Here is a 23752-nt window from a genome sequence, read left to right on the forward strand (position 1 = left end):
TCTTTCACCACTCTGCTTTTCAAATATTGTTTCTTTGCAATCATATTTGTTTCAATTGTAAGCAAATACTGGATTATTTTTCCATGAATACATGATATATTTTGCATCAACTTAGTTCCCTAGAATATGTAACTGGAAGGAAACTTAAAAATTATCCAGTCCAAGTGTTTAATTTCACAAAAGAGATAAAACAATAGCTCTGATAAAAGTGACCTATTCAGAGGCCGAAACCAAAGAGTGGGAGCAGAGAGGAGTATTCCTCTCTGTTGATATGCATTCCAGAACTCTTCCTACTCTGACATACAGCCTCCACTTTTTTTGTTTTTTAATTTTTTTTTTTGCGGTACGCGGGCCTCTCTGCCGCGGCCTCTCCCATTGCGGAGCACAGGCTCCGGACGCGCAGGCTCAGCAGCCATGGCTCACAGGTCCAGCCGCTCCGCGGCATGTGGGATCCTCCCGGACAGGGGCACGAACCCGTGTCCCCTGCATCGGCAGGCGGACTCTCAACCACTGCGCCACTCTCAACCCAGCCTCCACTTTAAAGCCATTTCTTGGACAAAATTGTGACAAGACACAGATTTTCTTTCTGTTGGTTTGTTATAATTATTTTTTTTTCCTACCGGAATGAAAATGAAAACTATAAGAGGTTAATTCTTAATGATAACAAATTGTCAAGAAAAATGCTTTTAAATTAACATTGACTAATAGTAAATGTAACCCTTCAAAGCTATTTTAGAAGAGTTTTTATTGTTTGGTTTTGGCAAGAAAGATTTGGGTAAATAACTTCCCAATAAAGCAATTCAGATTTCTTTTTTAATCAACATTGCTCAAATCATGTGAAATTTTGATTTCAAAGAAAAAAAATCATATGATCTGTGTGCCAGGTAGTCACAAATTACATTAATATGGTAACCATCTTTACAGATTTCTTTTTTCAGTCTTAATTATGCAAAATCATAGGAAAAAGAATATCCTAACAGTTAAGAGCAGGAACTTTGGAGTTGTGAAATCATGGACAAGACATTTAACCACTCACAGTCATAAAATTGTTGTAAGGATTAAATGACATAATTATGTAATAGACTATAGAGCAGTGTTAATCATATCAAGAGGATTTAGATCAGCAATTACTACTGGTGAAATGAGGTAGAAAATGTGAGCTTCCCATTTTTTGGCCTCAGCATTCTTTGGTTTAGTGTGAATATTATAGAATCTCAGGGCCCTAGCACATGGGGATGCCACACATAATAATTCTCTTAATTTGAATACATATCACAACAATTTTATAGCAGATGTCAATAAAGTCCCTTGAGGAAGAGGTGCTTTTTTTTTCAATTTGGACAATGGTGCTATATTGATAGGTGCTATATTATAAAGTCAGATTTTGGGGCTATATTATAGTTATTAACAGGGAGACAGTATTTTTGGAGATACTGAAATATAATTAAGAGTTTATAATGAAAGAGTCTGGTTAGTGGTAGTAGGATTTTTGCTTTTAAAATCAGAGCATCTTTTCCTTCTAAATATTCACATTTATTCAATTTCTCAATTATCTGCACATATTGCAATTATTCCCTAAGAATCTTCTATATTTAACTTAATCCTAGAGGGGTAGAATATATTAAAAGATAAGTTATTGTCTTTAATGTGTTTTGAGACTAAAAACTTTCTGCTTGGGAAAAATAAGAATAGGAAAGATTTCTATTGAAAAAGTATTTTTTGCTCTTGGAAAGATGCAGTGAATATGGCACAAGTTAGCATTAAATGGCTATTTCTCTTTCTAATTTTTATTTTTTAATTGAAGTATAGTTGATTTACAAGTGTTTTAGGTGTACAGCAAAGTGACTCAATTATACACAAATATATATATATATATATATATATACACACACACATATATTCTTTTTCAGATTCTTTTCCATTATAAGTTATTACAAGATACTGAATATAGTTCCCTGTGCTATACTTTCTTAATATTAAGTGCTTTAGTTAACACCATATTTTCTCCTCTAGTTGATTGTTGGTATTTCTGTTCTTGTGAGCACTTTAAAGGAGAAGTCAGCAGGAAAAGAGTAACCATAATCCTCCAGACATATGTCTGCTATGTTCATTTTAATTGTATTGATATTAAAGATCAGAAACGAAAACGAGATGAGAGTTCAGTATAGATCCTGGAAACCCCCAAACTATCTCCATTTGCTGGTTTTCCATACAATTGTGGCTTTAAGCTCATATAAAGGTTCTGAATAACTGTCAGGACAATATATGGCTCTGCTTTTGTTCAGCTTATTGCTCATGCTGCAGATATGTGATATGCCTCCATAACAGGGTGTGATGGCTGAAAGGCATCATTAATGTGTTAAATGATGTGGAAGGCTTCAGGCACACTAGGACACATCACTGCAGAGCGATATCCCCAGATGTACAGGTCTCTGCCTTGATTTCAAATAGGAAAGAAAGAAGCTAAATTACCACACAAGCGAAATGCACCAAGAAAATTATAATGTATATATTCACTTGTAATCTCTGGGCCTGATTCAGACTTCATTTTTTTGTTGAAAGAAATAAAAAGTTAAGGCTTCAATTCTTAGGGTTTATTAATCACACAAGTGAAACAACAAGGGGAGGATTCATCAGAATGCCTTACTGTAATCTTACTTCCACTATTTTGTTTGATTTTCATTATATTTTAGCTTTCTGATGTATTACACTGGTGCTACAAAACACCTTCCTTCATGCTCTGAAAGAATGCATGTAGATGCTCTGATGTCTAGTTTACTTCCAGGGTACATAATTACATGGCAGCATACATTTCTAAGGAGACTATATCAATACGTATCTGTAGCTTAATAGCAGATCCAAGCTGTATACCTTTTCTAGTTTTATTTTGAAACGTTTGCTTCTTCAGAAATTCTAAAGCCTGCTTGGCTGTCTTTGACATGAGGCATTCCTCTGTCATATCTATAAATGCTGCTTCTAAATCCCAACAGAACAAGGTAGATAGAGGAAATTTATTGCAGAATAAGGAATGAAGAAGATTTTAAAATATCTGCTTTACCAATGTATAAAAATTAGACTGGATTCTAAATGTAGCCAAAGGGCTCTGATAGTTTAAGATTCATTTTAAAAAGTGTGTATTGTTGGGCTTCCCTCGTGGCGCAGTGGTTGAGAGTCCGGCTGGCGATGCAGGGGACATGGGTTCGTGACCCGGTCCGGGAAGATCCCACATGCCGCGGAGCGGCTAGGCCCGTGAGTCATGGCCTCTGTGCCTGCGCGTCCGGAGCCTGCGCTCTGCAACGGGAGAGGCCACAACAATGAGAGGCCTGCGTACCGCAAAAAAAAAAAAACAAAAAAGTGTGTATTGTTTATTCAAGATATATTAAACTATTTTTTCTACTAATAGATGCTGTTACCTTGTTCTGTGAAATAGCAGGTCACAAAAGTATAGGCAGGTATGCTTTTAGAAGTCCTTTAGAAGAAGTAAATTGATAGGTGTGGTTAAAGATCAAAAAGATGTACTGGTTGATTAAAATTATACCAGTAACAAAGTTCTAAACTACAGTCTTAGAATCACAAAAAATAAATAAAACAGGAAAAATTATGACTGGATTTCCAGTTCAATCCTTCATGTGATGGATAGCAATTTTTAACTGGAAGAAAAGAAGAGATTTGTCTTTGATCATTAAGTTAAGTGAATGATAGAGGCTATTCTGTTTAAAGCCAAGGACAAGAATATTTTCCTTATATCGCTATTCTGTTTAAAGCCAAGGCTAAGAATGTTTTCCTTATACCAGAAAGTCTCCAAGATGCTATCCTTCTTTGCATAAATTGATGGTTCTTCAACAGGAAATCTAAATAAAATTAAGTCAAGTTCTCTCTTTTTTAAATAATATTATTTACTGGTCATTTTTCAATGGGGTAGCAACTGTGAAACTCTTAGAGAGATATCAAGCCCCTGAGAAAGTCCTATCCATAAGTGTTGATTCCCTTTCCCTTCATATTTTTGTATCTGACTTAATTTACAGAAAATGGTGAATTTATTCATTGTTGTAGATAAGAACTATATTATAGATAGAAACTGAAGGTAAACAGAACATCCATTTGTTTTTGCCAAAGGGACATCGTGGAATAATTGACAAAAGTTGACTAATATCTGCAGATAAGATCATAATATGGACAATGCTAATGTCCTGATTTTGATAAATGTATTGAGGTTATGTAAGAGAGTGACATTGCTTTAGGAAGTTCGCACTGAAGAATTTAGGAGTAAAGGGGCATAATATCTGCAATTTACACTCAAGTGGTTGAAAAATAAATAATATCTATATAGAGAAGGCAATGGGGGAGAGTATGATAAAGCGAATGTAGTAAAATGTTAATTTTTAGGAAATCTGGCTTAAGGTATATACACATATTGTGTACTATGGTACTATTTGCAACCCTTTCATATATGTGAACAAATTACATTTTATGATAAAAACTGTACACATATATGCAGAACTCCAATAGGGTAAATTGAAAGAGGAGGGACAGGTCCATTTACTCTAGGGAAGTATAGGGGTAAAGATAATCTTCATAGAGGAAAAAATAAGTTTAAGTGGAACTAGAAAATAATATTAAAAATGTGCATGCCTGGATCAAAAATTTCAAGGATTAGGGGTATGTTGAAAAAGGAAATACTGGAGTGATACCAGGACCCAGAGAATGGAGGGACACCTTTTTCAACTATTATAAATTGAGAGAAACAGAGTGGCATTTACCTAAGTGTCATGCTAAAGTTATTTATTTGATTGTAAGACTGCAAGGCAAAAGAATTCTAGGACTGATGGTACTTCACTGTCAACTAACTGGCAATCAAGAATCTAAGTAGGAAAAGACCAAAAATTTCTAAAACTTTTTTTTGTTTGTTTGAATGTATGGCTTAAAAAATTTTAAATGCTGTTTTAGACTTGAAAATTATAATTGCAGATAATATGAATACTCATTTAAATCCAATTATGTCATTCTTTCACTATAATTCAGGCATTCACATGTGAAGAATTATACTTATTGACACTGCTCTTTTCAAGATTAAGCTTTTTAAAACAGATTGAATGAGGTTACTCTTCCACTCAATATATGTATTTCCATCCAATATCCCACTATCTAACATACCAGTTGCTTGGTCTTGCTTGCATATCCAACCTGATTTCCTGTTACCCTTTAACAAGATCCATCTCCTCTTCTCAGCCTACCCTCCCTACTACCCAGGAAACTCAATTCCAATATTGTAATATATATACACTTCCTTTTCTTTACTCCTATCTGATTTATTCCTATTTTTCAAAGTACATCTAAACTCTTTTTTTCCAAAGGTTTTCCTAAAATCCTTCAATCACCACTTCTTAACTCATTTAATTACATAGTGTCTTCTGCAAGTTTATATGATTTGTATAATTTTTAAAAAATCTATTCTTCAATCATAAATTCTTGCATGGCTGGAGCATATATTACATGAACATAAAAGAGCATTGAAATATACTTGTTGATCCATTAACCCTTTTTACAAATATCTCAGTGGAAAGAAGTTGCTAAGCAGTATGATATTTTGACTTTACTAATTCATTTAAGTTCCAATTCCTTTTTATTTTGGAATCTCAACATAATTAAAAGAGGATTATTATAATTCTTGGTATCATTTATTTATAAATGTTATGACTAAGAACCTTAAAATCTAACACTAAGTGTGGAGAAAAAGTATGAAGATCTGAAACAATTCAAAGGAAAAATCAGTAGCATGTGAGCACTTCTTAAATGCAGAATATGAACCAAAGATGATTCCAAGTGTCAGAATCCGGTAAACTGAGGAAAGCAGTGGTCTCATTGGTAGGGAGAAAAAAAATAAGGAGAGAAAGTGGTTTGACGGAGAATGTTTTCTTTTTCGGACGGTGGACATTTCTAATAATCAATCGCTCATTCATTCAATAAAGTTTTGAGTGAATACAAGGTGTTAGAAAGCCTTGTTCTAAGTCTGAGAACCACAAATGTGAACATCAGGCAAGGTCCAGGCCCTTATGAAATCCACACTCTTCCTAACAATTGTATTCATTTTAACAAAAATACACAAACAGGATATTATAACTGGTTCTCAGAAGGGCACTTCTGTAAAGTGAGAACAGAAACCAGACTGCACTATGAATGAGAGAACAAAGAGAGAAGTAAGGATTACTTTATGAAAACATCTAATCTTAGACTGAAAATGAGGAGAAAAATAAGATGAAATCATGAAGAGTCAAACAATTTGTAATATGCATACATGTGTGTATTTAGTGTGTGTGTATTGTTTTTGCTTTTACTTAATTATTTGTAACTTCCTCTAAGATGAATAAAAGCCTATGCAACAGAAAAGGCAAAGGAAAAGAGCCAGGAGAGTGTATGTCTAAGATGCTAGAAGGGGAAGAGATTTTCTTGACAGCCCACTCTTTAGAGTCAGGAGTCAATGGGAGTTAGTGAGTACAAACAGGAGGAATAAGATTTAGAAAAGCCAGTGAGATAGCATTTTCCTTTCCCTCCTAAACTTTATGGTCTTAATAAGTTAGGAGGGTGTAAGAGGAAAAAGCACACTTCTGTGTGTCTTCTCTATGCAATACTTCACTTCTGGTCACCAAATATGTGGGGTTTTCCTCACACCAAGCAATTCTGCCAAACCAGCTGGGTGTCCAACGATTTAATTCAATTCTAATACTAGCTACATGGAGTTAGCATCAGATCCCACAGGTTAGGGCTCAGTCCCATAAGACTTCCCCAACCCCCCCTTCAGATACTAATCTCAAGTCCAAGTTGTTATCTGTGCTTCTGACCCAACAGGTATAAATCGGAGGTTCCCATGACCCCCTCTTAATTAATGTTCAATTAATTTACTAGAGCAGCTCACAGAACTTACAAAAATATTTTACTTACTAGATTAACAGTTTATTATGTAAAAGAATGCAACTCGGAAACAGACAGATGAAGAGATGAATAGGGCAAGGTACTGGGCACAGAATTTCCATGTTTTCTCCAGACTTGTTGCCTACCAGTGCATCTACCCCAAAGCTCTCTGAACCATGTCCTTTGAGCTTTTAAGCAGGCTTCATTACATAGGCATGATTGATTACGTCATTGACCACTGATGATTAAACTCTATCTCCAGCCCCTCCACCCTACCCAGAGGGGAGGTTGAGGAGTGGAGTGGCTAAAAGTTCTTCTAATCACATGGTTGGTTTCCCTGCCACCATCCTTAGGGGCTTTCCAAAAATCACTTTATTAACGTAAACTCAAATGTGATTGAAAGGGGTTGTTATAAATAACAAAATACCCATTATTGCTATTATCACTTAGGAAATTCTAGGAGTTTTAGGAGTTCTGTGCCATAAACTGGGACCAAGACCAAATATATATTTCTTATTATAAATCACAGTATCACAGAGGGAAAATCATCTGTGTAGAATGAGGGAGTAAAGGATAAGATTAATTCTGGGGAAGAGTGGAGATGATAAAGAAGATCTCTTGCAGAATACCCCTAAGAAACCCTGTGATAAATCACTGAGAAGCAAGGACCAAGTTTATTATAGATGGCATAGGGTGCAGTAGATTTTCCCAGCAAAGCCCTCCTCTGTCTCTAAGGCAGCATTTCTTTTTGTAGCTATATGGCATGAATCATAGGATGGCAGAAAGAATAAGAATAGAAGTTGAAAATGGAGTTGGAGTTGGAAGACATAAGTAGAAGTTTGATCGCTTGATAAAAAGTTGAAAAAACTTCTTGGATCTCAGTTTCTATAAAATGGGGGTGGGGTGGATCTCAAAACTTGAAAGCCCATATATTCTCTACTAGTGCCCCCTCTTCTTGCCTGAGATTGTTACATGCTATAGATAGTGGAGAAAGGGCAGATTCTATGATGGAAGTTGAGAATAAACAGGGACAAATATTCCACTTGTGGAATGATTTTCCCAGAACTGAAAGGTAAACATACTCATTCAAAGAAGAAAACAAGAAGTAGCAATTTACCCCAATATATAACTTCACAGATTTTTGTTTTGCAATCTGCAATTCTTTCTGTACATGTTTGACTGATGGATTCATGAATACAATCTTTATGTACAGACCATGTTTTTTATCTCACTGACATACTTTGTGAAAGTATTAAGGGCTGAGAACCAACACCCAAATTCACAACATAATCCTCTACAACTTAGAAGGTGCCTTATCGTGTGGTCATCACATGGCTTTTACAATGTAATCAAGAGAAAAATCAACAAATTCAATCTCACAAACTAAATTAAAAGGGACACATTCACATTTCCCCTTTATAGCCATGTCAGAGATAGAGAGGAAGGAGGAATTTAAACACCAGGCATCGTATCTGTCATAGCCATATCTTTCTAGATGTCGGGAGCTCATTTCTCAAGGCTACCAGTCCATTAACCTTCACAAGAGCAAAAATAAAGCAAAACAATGAAACACTCTGGAGAAATGGCATTGCTTCTAATCTTGCTTATATATCTTACCATGGGGATTTGAAGATGGAACAAAGACCTCTACCTCCCCAGGCACAAAAATGATACAGACTCCCTGAGATAAATATATAAAATGCTTCATGGTGCATGTTGTAGACATATTTGTGATTTTTCTGAAAAATGAGAGTGGGGTTAGGAAGAGTAGCTGATATCATCCCTGCTGAATCTCTGTCTTTCTCTGTGATTTGTAACTGGGAGGGCCAAAGCATCAACTCCATTTATTTTTTTAAAGTCGTGGCCTGCTCTTGGTTGCCACTTTACCTAGGTTCATTCATTGTATATATCTGGAACTATTAGTTTCTTGATAAATGCATTGTCAGAAAGCCAGAGGTCAATGATAAGATTGGAAATAAGGAGCTCTTGCTTGTTTTTATACACTTCTGTTTGACTTAGGAGATAATTATAACACAGATTGATGCTCTTGTTTTAAACAAGGTAGTAAATCAGAGTGAAATATGGGATTTGGGAAAGCCATTTGCCACATAATTATAACTTCTTAAAATTCTTGTGTTCACTGAATATGAGAAGCTATAATCATGTGATACATAGCAATAGCATTACTCCTTTTTTTTTCTCTCTCATGGAAGACAGTTAAATAAACCTAAGTTACAGATCTTTAAATATTATTAACTACAAAGTTTAAATATCATTAACTAAACCAAGACAAAAGCATATGTTGCTTGGTCTGAGATCTAGCTTTAAGTGGGAGAGATTCGGTAAGCAAGATTAAAATAATGATTCAGTGCACTTCATTAAAAAGTCTTGTCTTTTCCATAAATAAACTTTATCACCATGAGACAATGTAAAATTATAAGAATTTCATCAATATAGGAGACGAGAAGAAAAGTGGGAACAAAGGAGGGATGTGGAATCAGAAAGAGACACATTTAAACATGGACTCTACCAGGGGTTATATTCAAAATATCTATCAACTGGCATGGCAGGGACATGGAGCCCTCAAGTTGGAATAGTTCCCACACAGGGATCTGGAGACCACTCGAGTGCCAGGATTTACCCTTTTGGTTGCTGGATTATAGGAAGAAGGGGGACCTGACAGACTGGTCTGGAGACTCCTCTAATGCCAAGATTTATCCTTTTGATTGCTAGATTATGGGGAAGGAAGTGAGGGGCTTGATATACTGGGTTTAGGGGGCTACCTAGGGTACTTGAGGAATTAACCAGTACAGGTGCATTTCTATACTCACCTTCAGAAGTAACTTTGTCTGCTTCTAATCAGTATACAAATAAGTACAAAATTTTACTAACCAGAAGAGTCATACTTGTGCATACTTGGTGAATATTAGCCCTGATGACACCTATTAGTTTTGCACCCTTGGTAGTTTAACTAACCTCCTTGAGTCAGCCAAGTGAAAGAAGGAAAGTGGTGAATTTCCTGGCTAGATATTTGGCTGCTCTAAGACCTCTTCCAGCTGATAGAATTTAGTCATCTCTCCTTTCTCTTTTCTTCTGACATCCAGTATTCATATCCTCAAAGAAAAGAGCAAGTCCCGCTAGAGAGCAGAGGAACTTCCATAATTTAAACCAAATGTAGAAAAGAAGCTGAGTTTACACTCAATTCTAACTTCCAACTCAAGGTTAGCTCTCCTGGGAGCAGATGTGGGAGTCTGTAGTTCTAGCTGAAGTATTTTCAGGGGGCCATCCTGTCTCTTCCTTTTCTCCCTTTTTGGCTCCAATGTTTTTTTTCTTGTGTATAAATTATACAGTAATATCTCTGAACTGAATTGTTTGAAATGTAACCATAATTATGATATCTTGTAGCAACAGTTATGCACAATAAATATCTATCAGCTTAATTTTGCACAGCTTTGTTGATTAGAAAACTGTTTTTTACTCATTCATCACAGTTATCACCTTGGAAAAATGATTGTCTTATTTCAAAGGGATATCACTGGCATGTCTCTGTATACTCTGCAAAGTGTAATTCTTCTATATGTTTGAGAGAATCACAACTAAAACCCCATGAATAATTCTGGACACCACACTGTAAAAAAACCATAGTAAAATATATCACAAGAATTATCAGAGAACTGAAAAACAAATAGAAGATTTAAAGGGTGACTGAAAAACACAGGATTTACTAACAGTAAAGAAAAGAGAAATGTTGTGGATGCAAGATAAAGAAAGGTGAGAAGTTTATTTAAATTTTCTATTCCATATTAAAGGCCCTTTGCTTACAATCTGGCAACACAGTATTTTCTTTTCTTTCTTTTTTTTTTTTTTGTGATAAGTGGGCCTCTCACTGTTGTGGCCTCTCCAGTTGCGGAGCAGGCCTAGCCGCTCCACAGCATGTGGGGTCTTCCCGGACCGGGGCACGAACCCGTGTCCCCTGCATCGGCAGGTGGACTCTCAATCACTGCGCCACCAAGGAAGCCCAGTATTTTCTTTTTAATTAGGAAAAGATTGTCAGTGGAAAATACAGTTGATGAATTCACCATGAAATTTATATCCAGAAATTTTAAAGATCAGTGATTCCAACTGTTTTCACCAAGACCTCTTTTTACTAAGCTTCTCAATTCCATATTTTTAATTTTTAAATACAAATTGTATCCATTAAATAAAATGTGTTTCTTTTCTTTGTTTTTAATTAATCAGAGAGTTTTAACTACCTGAGCTATACTACCCAGAGCTTCTGGAGAGTATAAAATAACTGAATAACTATACATAAAATTTGATATAATTATAACTAAGGTAAAGACATTTATAGTTTTAAATATCATACATAACTTTTTCCAAGCTAGATTCAATGTCTGTTAAGTTCTTGAAAATACAGAAATGCTGCAGGGAGCCCCATAAGTACTACCTCCAGAGCCCCAGATGTTTAAAGATTTCAAAGTGGGAAGCAATGGATTAAACTAGCTTAAAATCATCTAACAAATATGATTTATTCTCACTTTGAAGAATTAAATTGAGCTATTTAATGTACCATAACTGTCTAAAAGTGATAAAAAAGAATAACCTGGGGCTCTTTCAAATCTTTTTTTTTCCTACCCTTTCTTCCACTCTTTCTGTTAAAACTATTACTTGGCTCTGAGATGGCAGGAGTAGGAAGCATCCAGCATGTACTCACCAGCCTGGTTAGTTGTGATGCTGACTGCAGCAAACTGTCTTGGTGGTGAGCTCAGCTCTGACACCCCATTAATGGCATCAATCTCAAAGGTGTAGTTAGTGTGTGCCAGGAGGTCTGTCACTGTCACCGTGGTGTTGGTGAGTCCATACTGTCGAGGAAGGAAGCGGACATTTGGGCTGCATGGCTCACACTGTTTTACGTTCCACCCACATTTTTTACATATGATGTTGAAGGTAACATCTTTCCGGCCTCCTGTGTCCAGGGGCCAACTCCAGTCCAGGATAACCGAGGTCTCATTTATATTAGATATAACATTTCTCGGTGCAGATGGAGGTCCTGCAAAGTAGTTCAACAAAGATTAATGAGCCTCACTTCTGTTTTCTACTACAAGGGAAATCGATAATTTACAGTGGAACTGAAAGAGGCAAATAACCATCTTGTCTTTATTATATACTTTTAATTCATCCTCAGAGGATCCATGAGGTTATAGACACATGGGTTCAAGAGTGCTGCCCTCCCCGAGCTATGAATGGGGGGAGTTTTGACTCCAGGTTGAAGATGCATTCACAAAGTCCAACAAAGGAATTTACCACTAAATTCAATGCCCTTGTGAATAGTTATGAAAACTTTAGTATTAGTTTTATAAATCTTAGTTCTTTTTCCCTATGACCTATGACCAACATATACCAAGAGGGAATAGAAAAGTAAAAATACAAATCCCATGCCTAAACCTCCCCTACCCTGTCAAAATTATGCAAGATCTAAAACAAGATATAGAAAATTTTCTTTCCTTCTGGGTGTCTTGTTGCAGGAAGTGCTTTAAAAACTAATTCATTTTGTGTGATAAATGTTACATTTGTGGTGAGCCAAGCATGGAGAGTGAAGCAGAGAAAGCTTTTAATTTGCACATGGAGAGCAGAAGGAAATGGGCCAAATGCTATAAAAAAAAACCACAATAATAAGAAGAAAAAAGGAAATAAAACAAACATGGAGGCATGGGTTGCAGCGAAACTACTCACGGGTACAAGCCATGGATGGAGGGTCTTTGTCTGCTCGGAAGTAATTATTCTCACACCTGCAGTTCACTGAACCATCTTCGTGAGTAGAACTGTGAGGTGGGCACTTAGCACACTGCACGTTACCATCTGAAGGCTTGTAGAAACCTGGTCGACAAGCTACAAACAAAATGACTCTTTTAAGATTTTGTGATAATTTTGAAAATATATTCTTGAAAATACATAAAACAGATTTCAGGAGGCTAGGGCATGCATTCATTATGAATAAAATCAATCACATTCATTATGAATAAAATCTATTTCCTTCTCCCAGAATTCATAGAAGCAAATAATGTGGCCCAATGTAGTTTCTCCACATATACGTTTGTATTTGTACCAAATGTTAAGGGGGAAAAAAACCCCCACAAGATTTAGATTATTTTGGCACTAGAGTGTGATGAAATTTCCATCTCATGTTTTCACAGCTTTACTTGGCATTGGACTATATGTGGAGAAAATAAAGCAAAGCCATGTCATCATGCAGCCATTCCCTTTTTAAACATGATGCAATGTGTACAGTCTCTGCAGTTAGTACTTAATGTAGTACCCACTTGTTTTCTAATTAGTTTCTGTGTGAACAAGTTTAACCCCACAAATTGTAAGCAACTGAAGGAAGAAATCACGGCTGTGTCTACATTTTAAGATTCTCGATACTTGGTTCTCCTGAGCTATGATACTTTGTTTGCCCTTGACAGTGTCATTCCCTAACTTCTCTGGTAATGGCCTAAAAGAAAGGTCTTAATTTATTTCCTTGTCTGTATCTCAAATACACAGGGAGGTATAATTTCTATTTAAACTGATATACTTGTGAATTATTACTAGATTAACACTTTTAAAAATAACTATGTTATCTTCTTTCTTTCCGGTTATATCTCTGAATGACATGGTTTTTTTTTAAGCCCAATGAACTTGTTACCAGATATTATTTCAGCTGCCCATTTAATATTCACTATCTATTTATAGCTCTTACAGAAATGTCTCCATTATAGTATTTTCATCTAATCTGATATAAAATTTAAAATGCTGTACTGTTTTATTTGGTCCATTTTCATAATTACCCTGAGAACTGAAATCATAGTGAAAACCCTAACAAAAGTCCCTTGACATTCCTTTGAGGAAGGAATTCAGGATCTTAAATTTTGAAGTTTCTTTGGAAGCCAATAATTGGAAGCCAATAATTTCTTAAGTCTCTAAAACTCAACTTCAAAGCTGCATTGAGATTTGATGGCTTAAACCACTTAAATAGAGACTAGACCCTACAGACTATGTTTATCGCTGAATTCCAAAATTGTTTTGTATCAACCTCATATTGTGAATAACAGGTTATTTGCATTCAAATAAAACCTGTGTGAATAAATCTTAACTTTTATAATCACTAAATGTATTTTAAAAGATAACACACTGTATCTATAATAGTGTATCTTCCTACTGAACATTTCTTGGGAGATAACACTCCCAAGGAAAATACATTGACAAGACCAACAATTAGAATAACTTAAAATGATAGTAATCATTAATCTAGTCTTGCTGTTTTCAAGTTCCTACTAAGAATGGCTGCTCAAGGACCATATTACATTAAATTGAACAACTTTTGGTACCATACTGAGAGCCAGTCAAATAAATTCTATTGCCCTAACCAAACTTGGATTAGGATTATAAACTTTTGAACATTGTCCTTAAGCACTGGTTAGAAAGGTCCACTCATATCTCATGTCATATTGCCTCAGGGCGAAATGATATAAAGTATAAACAAACTATGCACTTAACTTCTGGTTTCAATTTAGCTCATTATTGAGTGCCTTTAAATTTGCAAGAGGGCATTGCTGAGTCTTTAAAAGATTAAGTTGCAGTGTTCCAATGTACTTTGTTATTTTGTTTGCTTGTAAATTTATCTCTGTGTTTTTATTTCAGGCTTTTATAGTTTTTACAACATTAGGCATAAAGGTATTCACTAAACACTCAATAACTTTTTGTTAGTACTATAAACAGCTATACTATGTGATACTTAAAGACAAGATAGACATACAATCACTTAGCTACAGCACCACAGCACAGAATTTCTGATAGTATTGATACTTTCAAATACTTTCAACAGTATTGAAAGTAGCTATAGTTATTAAGCCTAGAAGTTAAGAATGTGACTTGAACTAGTAACCAGACTTTAATTATGAGTAAATAATAACCTTAGAGATGAGAAGAGTAAAAGATAGGTAGGCACATATACATGCAGTTTAATAAATATCTGTCAATCATCTACTTTTGTTCAGTCTCCTCGTTAGTCTTAAAGATACAAATGTCCCTAATTCTGTCCATCCCAAAAAGGCCCTTGAAATTTGAAAGCAGGCAACAGAAATTTAACACAGGCCACATGGAGCAAGCATTCCATTCTGATTGATCTGTTGGAAGAAATACACAGAAAGACTCCCATTTGAGAAAGATTAAGACAGTACGAGTTGGCCTGTAAGAAGCATAATTAAATGCACAAATAGATCAACATGAAAAGACAAACTGTTAACTAGTGAAATGTGGTGGGTACTCTTGGTTACATACTCAATATCTCAGTCCTGCTTCCTGTTTGCTAATAGAATCCTGATTTTGTTCAGAACTGCAGTCTGCCAAGTACTCCCTAACTCAGATAATTGCATATAGGGGTGGATGGCCAAAGTTATGGCCAAAGAGATGGCTAAAGAGATACAAACAGAACTCTGATGAAAGTCTCTGGGATACCTTGCATTGCTTATGGGCATAATGATTTACAGGATACACTAAGTTAAAGGTCAAGAAAATCAGAGAGATGTGTACCCTGCTCTTGTTGACCCAGCAAGCAACAATCTCAGGATTTCTTATAATGTCAGAAAAGTAACACCTTGTTTGTTTAAGTCACTGTAGTCAAGTTTTCTTTTACTTGCAGCAGAAAGCATTTCTAAATGATAAAAGAGACAAAGAGAATTCAGTTGAGATGTATTAATTATATAGAATAGCTTAATGGAGCTAAAAAGATCTTAAGAAAACCCAGTGGTCAATTTGTGTGTTTTGCGTCTGAAAATCCAGGATGTTAGGTGACACACAGTTAGGGACAGACTCTACTCTGCATCTTCTGGCACCTGGTAGCTAGCTGATAGGATTTAATCATCAATTAACAGATATTCATTGAATGCTAACTCTATCCTGAGTACAATGCTAGTTTCTATGGTAATACCCTAAATTTGGTAGACACTTTTACTCTTTATAAAGGACTTTCAAATATACCATCTCAATTAAATCTCACAACAGTTCTATTGAAATAATCAAGGTAGATATTAATTTTCTTATTTTACAGAATGAACAATTGAAGCACAAACAGAATGCCCAAGATAACAAAGAAATTCATAGTCCGAATAAGCAAGAAAATTTCGGCTTTTAATTTTATGTAAATCACTCATTAAAAGCAAATTATTTTCCTACCAATTCTAAGCTGTTGGTATGACATTGAAGAATAGTCATCTAAAAAATTTAATGCAACACATTTAATTAAACACATGCAAGTCTTTTTTCATCTATTCCTAGTTAAGACATCATTTCAGAAAGGCTGATGTTCTCTTGTATTCTCCAGGATTTTCTATATATTTGAGGTGTAACATTGTTATGGGCAGATGAGCAATTGAACTTTTGTTGGAAGGGCAGAGGTTGTCTGTCAACTTTAAGAATAGGGTGACCGCACTATATGTGGGAGCCATACAAGTAAATTTCCTTATTCTTGATACAAACAGAATCTCTAAATCCTCGACTCATACTGTTCAACAAATTTGAGAATATGACTGAAAAGTTTGTATTCACTAATAAAATTATTATACTGGTAAGAAACATTATCTTTAAATGTATAAGGGGAAATTCTTTATATATTTACTTCAAACTTTTTCCCACCAATGAATAATCTCCCTCCCTTGCAATAAATCATCTTGTACTGAAATACCTATCCTTTTGTTATACCTTCTTCATCCTTAAAAAAATCCTCATGGAAAAATTTGAAACTCTACCTCTATGGGGCATTAGTACTTGTGTTTTATTATCTTTGCTTATGGTAGCAGAAGCAATGATTGTAATTTAAAAGTATCTCCTTCCCTTCCTTGAATATAAAACTGCTAATATAACAATGTGCACATTTCTCTCCTTATGCATTACGTTAGAGAATGAGAAGGTTCAGTATGCAAAAAGTAAAACCCAGGGCTTCCCTGGTGGCACAGTGGTTGAGAGTCCGCCTGCCGTTGCAGAGGACACGGGTTCGTGCCCCGGTCCGGGAAGATCCCAAGTGCCCCGGTCCGGGAAGGTCCCACATGCCTTGGAGCGGCTGGGACCATGAACCATGGCCGCTGAGCCTGTGCGTCCGGAGCCTGTGCTCCACAACGGGAGAGGCCACAACAAGGAAAGGCCCGCGTAACGCAAAAAAAAAAAAAAAAATGTAAAACCCAGGTAAGGAGTGGAAAGTAGATATGTTAATGTGTTTTCTTACCTAAAGGAAGTCTTTGTCAACTTATTACAGAATATCAAATAACAGAGAACATGCAAGAAAGGTAAACAAATTAATACTAATTCAGGTTTATCCAGCTTTAAGTTAAAAAAAAATAAAAAACCAAACAAACTTCTGCTATATACTTAAGGTCTTCCCTGTGTTGGCCAGCTAGAAAGCAATACTTAACTAAGGTGGAAATGCACATATTCAAAGCCTGCTGCCAAAATGACAGAATTCTGATTTACATCTTTCCTCCCATAACCCAGTAGTACACGTTCTTGTCAGTCAAACACTGGTAGAATTATTCATAGATTTCTACCTCAGGGTAGTAAAACCAAAGAGTGATTAAAAAGTGTAAGATCTTTTAAGTGGAGGCAAACTGCTGCCCCTTTTTGGGTCCCAGAGACGTTTTATCCCCTTGCTGTAATGGAGATTTTTGAACTAGTTAATTGTGGCAGGAACTCTGGGCTTTGAATAAACAAAGTAGGAATGATACACGAAGCTAAATTAACCATTAAAAATGGGATGTAGCACCTCCTCAAATCCCACTGGATATCATCATGGATTTACTAGGAATCAGACTTGTTCATGTAATGTTTGGATTTCATTTATTCACTTTCAAAAACCAAACATGTACTGATCTCCTAAGATGGCCTAGATATTTTATTGTGTCCAGTCACAGTGATAAAATTCACAATCCTAGCTTTAAACAGGAGACCAATTAATTCCATATGGCGCCGTTATTTTAGAAATGGATCTTCTCACTTGAGAATGTAAGTGCTAAGACACTTTGCAACACAACATTTTTAAGTAATCTTCACCGAGAAATTCCTTAATTTTACTTCTCTGTATCCCAACTCTTCAAGGTTTTCAGCATCTTACACGAAGACCTCTAGACTGGGAAAGAGGAAACGTAGGTTTTGATCTAGTTTTTTTCTACTAAATAGGTATTATCTCAAAGTCACTGACCAGGTGTCTTCCAGTTTTTATGAGGTAGCTGGGGTAGTGACTTCCTCTTCTAAAATAAGTTTGAAGATTCATTTTTAGTTATTATTATCTCTTCCCAGATTAGATCCTGAGCAATGTAGAGATATGAGTTTTTTCCTATTCATTTTGCATGCTCCATGTCCAGCACATTACCCAGCACCTAGCAGTTGATGAAATACATTTTTTGGTGAAATACATTTTTTAAATGAATAATTAACTTGTAACCAATTGTCCTCTCTGGATTTCAATTTCTTCATTTATCAAATGATGGGTATCAACTATCTTGTCTCTCAATACTCTTCAGGCTAGACACTTTAAAAGGTTAATGCTTCATGTACCAAAATTTGTAGGGTTCCTAGAACTTTCTAAGTAGAAAAAAATAGAAAAAGCATCTTCACTTTCGTCTGTGCTTTAAGGATTAAAATTAGCCATTGAAATTACAAAATCACATAGGGCAACAATACAAAGAAAAGAGTCTCTCTTCTGATTTAAAAGAAATACACTTGAATCAAGAAATGACAGGTTTTTGCCCTTCTCAGTGTTTTTCTATATCAGAGCAGTATATATTCAAAGGGTATGTGGATTTCATGATTGGATGTATTGAATGATAAATTCACTGCCAAGCAAATAATTCCATATTATTATACTTTCATCTTACCCAGTAGCATAATAAAACTATATTTCATTATATTCTTCCTTTTATGTATATTTTAGATAGAGTAGAATGTTTAAAAGCTGGGAAGTCTTATAGGAATAAATAAAAAATTAAAATATTGATATTAATTATTATTTTAAATTTTTTAAATGTAGAAAGGTGTGATTTTCCTTTTCTCTTTTAACAGTAAGGAAAACTAGCACAATACTGAAAACACAATTTAAAAGACAAAACATTTTCCTTCTGTTAGTCTGAAGTAAGGTTTTATTTGTCTTTTTCTTGTTAATCTACCTTTTAGTTCCTCTATTTTAAGTGCCCAGTCAGTGAGAGTATGCATGTTCATTTACTAAGCGAACCCCAAAACTTATTGAAAAAACCCCAGGATGGGCCACAGTAGAATAAAAATGAAGAAGCTCTTGCCAAATGTTAATTTTCTATTGAGAACACTAAAAATATGAATAAAATAATAGAAGGAAGCCAAAATAATACCAATTTGTAATAAATGAATTAGAAATATTTTGGGAATCTGCTGATTCCATATTTATAAAGAGGTAAGAATAAAACAGGAACTAAATACTATGGGTCAGTAGTGGGGTAAAATAACAAACTACCAGCTTTGGAAAAATATAAAGAAAAAAGTATGAAATAGGGAATATTATGAGCACTAGCTATACAATGAATAATAATTATAAAAAAGCTTCCAGATAGAATCTTGGCCTCATTCCCAAAACACATAGCACACTTTTCCTCTAAGATGTAATTGATGGGCTTGAGTTATGCTGATACAGAGAATGGGTAAAGTTACCATAGTGAAAGGAAAACAAATGCACTTAGTAAACCATGGTGGCTACTGTTGAAAGAAAGTAGACAGCTTTTCAATTGCAAAGTGAATTTTGTCTTCAGTTGACTAATGTGGTTGACTTTTAAGAGAAAACATGGTCCTAATTAAGGGTTAAAAGGCTCATTTCAATTTGAATTAACTTTAAATTAAAAAATAGAGCTGTTGGTAAATAGGGTCCTTTTAGTATTCAGACCTGAGCTCTATACACATAGGGCTATATTATCAATTCCCAGCCATAAACACAAATTAATGACCAGAACCAGCACTGACTAAACAGATGATTTCCTGGCCTTGCAATTCCAGGCCTGACAGGGTCTATTTGCCAGTACAAGGTCAAAGCAACTGTTTATTCCCAAAATGAGCTGTACTCCACAATCTTACAGGAACTCTATTCTTTGCCATTTGAATAGAGGTACAATGCTTTGAGGCAAGGCAGAGGCATTTCAATACACGGGTAGTGGCTACGTTCAGTCATTAAACCCTGCCTGCAATGTGCAGCATTTACAAAGTGATCAAGTGTTTCCTTCTTCTGTTCCTTCACTGTTCAATAAAAAAGGCCTAAGGCAAAATGCCACCATACTATTACAAACAACAGAATCAATCACAATCTAGTGTGGCTCAAAGATAGCTTAGTAACAAGACTTTATTGCATTTGTTGTTGTTCCATCAGATTTGGCAAGACAGGTGCCAGTAACACTGAAATATGTTCAATGTATGTTCACCACCAAGAGAATGTTAAAAGAGATCCTGGTCCTAAGGATGCTGTGTTTTGCCAGCTTTTCAGTTGTCTTCTACTTTCAAGGAAGAACGGTGTGCTTTAGAAGTAGGACTAGTTGAGTTTTTCTATTCTTAATTATCAATGCTCAGAGAATGAGGCCCATCAATAAAATTTACAAATTCATAGAAACATATATGTTATGAACAGGTAAATACTAAAACCGGGAGGGAAGAAGGGAGGTGGGGGAGGAAGGGAGGGAGACAGAGAGAGAGAGAGAGAGAGAGAGAGAGAGACCTAGAATGAAAGAGAGAATCATTTTTATGGGATATTATTGTGGTGAACATAAAATGCATAGGACCCAAATCTATACTCAGAATATATTGAGAGACAGCCTGGAAAAGCTTTTGAGAATAGTGCCAGAAGTTTTCTTTAGAGCAGAATAGCATTGGAATGTCTAAGAAAACCATTCCTCAGAAGGGATTTTGGAGGAGGTAAATCACTTCCATGTCAAAATAAAACCTACGATGGATTAGCATTTTCCAGACTACACTGGAAATATAGCTAGAGCTCGGAGAGGTCAGCAGTCCAATACTTACCTTTATAAGTCAATTTTAGGAGAATAAAATTGCCATCATAGATTCATAGTCGCCCAGATTAGAGTTTGAGATACAAGTCATGAAAACTTCAGATGCTATTTCCAAGGATCTATTGTACATGAATGCATAAAGAACAACTAGGTCCTGTGTATGTTTATATGCACAAACATATGTGAACAATTCCATTTATAATATTGGCAAATTATAAAGAATATAATGCCTCAAATTAGAAAGGTGGTTAAACTATGCTATGTTCATATAATTCCGTATATAAATTAGGCTATTCTGATACATTTATGAGACACATTATGTCTCACTCAGAAAGATGCTCATAATATTTTATGGTAAAAAAGCAAAATAAAATAATATGTATGCAATCCTTTTATTGTTTATATTTTTTCTTATTAACATATCACTTATCTAATGAAAAACTTAAAAATATTAAAGTCTTAGAATTATAAAGATTGCACATACACACACAAAAGAATCAAAACACTATAGTTAATGAACATAGTGTGTGTGTGTGTGTGTAATTTGACTTTTAGGTGCATATCATGTAAAGTGCAAAACTAAATGTGTACTATATGTGGGGCCTAAATCTACACATCTATATTACTCTCACTCACTCTCTTTTCCTACACACACACACACACACACATACACCACAGTTTTGATTAGCTCTTGCTTCTATTATTCTGGTCAAGGAGTTTCATTTTTCTTCTTCTCTCTCTTCTTTAAAAAAGCAACATAGGGGAAAATTATGGTTGACTGCAAATGTTGATAGCCCCACTAATGTGAATTTCACACTTTTGATCTCAAGTAATTCTATCTCCACTTGGGAAAATTTACATAGAAAATAGCACAATTTAAAAAATCCAGGATTTAAATGAAAACCTATAAAAGGTGGAAAACTCAGAGGAAAAGAATTCTGTAAACACTGCAAGACACATTGCAAAAATATTTGCTCTCTTAGCTACACTGTTAATGATCCACTCTCTGAAAAAAAAAAGCCATCTAGAATTTTGTGGAATAATGACATTATTGTATTTAAATCAGCTTTATATTTTAGGCAAGTTTATTTTTAAATAATGTCATTTTCTATTCTGAGGAAATACCTCTGCAACTTTCAAATGTATACCTTAACAGTTCTTATAATCCTATCATCTTTCCATTCCATTTTTATTGTTAAATTTATGAAAATGACTATTTGATAATATTCTGGTTAGAAAGCAAATGGATTTAAAATAAACCTATAATGTGTCTTTTATACACTGAGCATTCACTTTATGATCGCAAAATATTACCAACTAGGAGACGTCTGCAATTTAAAAGTATTCAATATTTGATTTGAGTTACTTCATGGCTAACAGCAATGTATAAGGTAATATAGAAAAAAATGAGCTAATATAATTCTAGGGTCTCTTTTAATTTATTTTTATGTTTTTGGGAAATACTAGCTCCAAAATAGAAAGGGGATTAATATTCAAAGCATTCTGAAATTCACTCCCTTAAATGTGTAAGAATGGATTTCACAAGGAAAATGAAAAAACTATTAAATTAGATGACCATTGGACCAGCACAATCATTTATTTTGAAACGATTAAGGAAGACACAAACATTCATAATTGTGTTGAACATTATGTTTATAAATTTGAATTTCACCTAAAATTAATTCCATCCTATTCAAGAAAAAAATATTTTTCTATTTGCATAAGAAGGACAGTTGCCACAGAAATAGAGAGTGGTCTTTAATGGTGTTATGAAAATAAAGTGCAACAGGCTTGAATACCTTAAAATGGTTAATTTCTAAATATAGAGATGAACATTTTTTTCATAGTTATGACTATTATCCTAGAACATTACATTCAACTTGGAAGACAGATACATTGCAACAAAAAGACTAAAAAGGTTAAATCCATCTGAGAGGAGGAGAGGGCAGAAAGAATGGGAGAAAATATAGAGGCAATATTAAAATGCATTGCTTATAGTTGGCAAATATATACCACTCTTTTAATACAAATAACTGGGACACAAGAGTTTGGAACATAAGGAGTAAAAACAACAGCAGGAAGATGTCTGCCGCTTTCATTCACTCTGGTCATCTCAGAGAACTTCAGATTTGGTAAGCTGTGCTCAGTGTTGCTATCCTTGAAGTAGTGGGAGGGGAGAGAGAGAGAGAGAGAGAGAGAGGCAAGATGGAAGGACAGAGAGAGGAGGGAGTAGGAGGGAAAAAAGAATGGGTGTGTCTTTGTGTGTGCTAAAATAGCCACATGTAGTGTGTGTGTCTGAAGCAAGTGTATGTGTTTCTCTAATTTAGACCACTGTGTGCATTCTGCAAGTGTTTCTTCAGGGCAGAGATCATTACATTCCACCCACTCTCTGGAGTAACTGTTTAAGATTTTGTTAACTGACTTCTGAAATTCATTCAAGATAACTGTTTGTCTTCTTATATTCTGCAAAGTTAGGGGTTTAGATCTTGTACACGAGGCTAAAGAGTGAGGGACTGGGAAGGAAATTGGGAATTGAGTCATATCTTATCCCAGCAGCCTTTGAAAAGCCAGGCAGATTGCATTACCTGCTTGCATCACCTTCCCCAGATCTAGCTACCTGAAGAGAACACCTCACCTCTTTGTAATATAATAAATACCATTTACTGAAAATCTTCTCCATGTCAAGCACTACACTTCTGTTTCATCTCTGCACTTACAAAAAACATGTGAGACGGGTATTATCTGTTTTTCCTGAGGAGATGATTGAAGTTTAATGATATTAAGTGCATTAGCTGCTT

The 23752-nt window shown here is 35.2% G+C and overlaps 1 protein-coding gene across 2 annotated transcripts in view; it reads right to left on the reverse strand.

Moving 5' to 3' along the window:
• Nucleotides 1-23752, reverse strand: part of EPHA3 (EPH receptor A3) — a gene marked incomplete at both ends in the record, with an annotated part of 362616 nt that overhangs the window by 111054 nt on the left and 227810 nt on the right. For both annotated transcript variants that reach the window (XM_082625509.1, XM_082625508.1), the window contains 2 exons: nt 11624-11959; nt 12643-12798. In XM_082625509.1, the coding sequence (XP_082481635.1) occupies nt 11624-11959; nt 12643-12798 (492 nt within the window). The remainder of the gene's footprint in view (nt 1-11623; nt 11960-12642; nt 12799-23752) is intronic.

Source organism: Mesoplodon mirus, assembly GCF_964341445.2.
Source record: "Mesoplodon mirus genome assembly, chromosome: 6".
Classification (NCBI taxonomy): Eukaryota; Metazoa; Chordata; class Mammalia; order Artiodactyla; family Ziphiidae; genus Mesoplodon; species Mesoplodon mirus.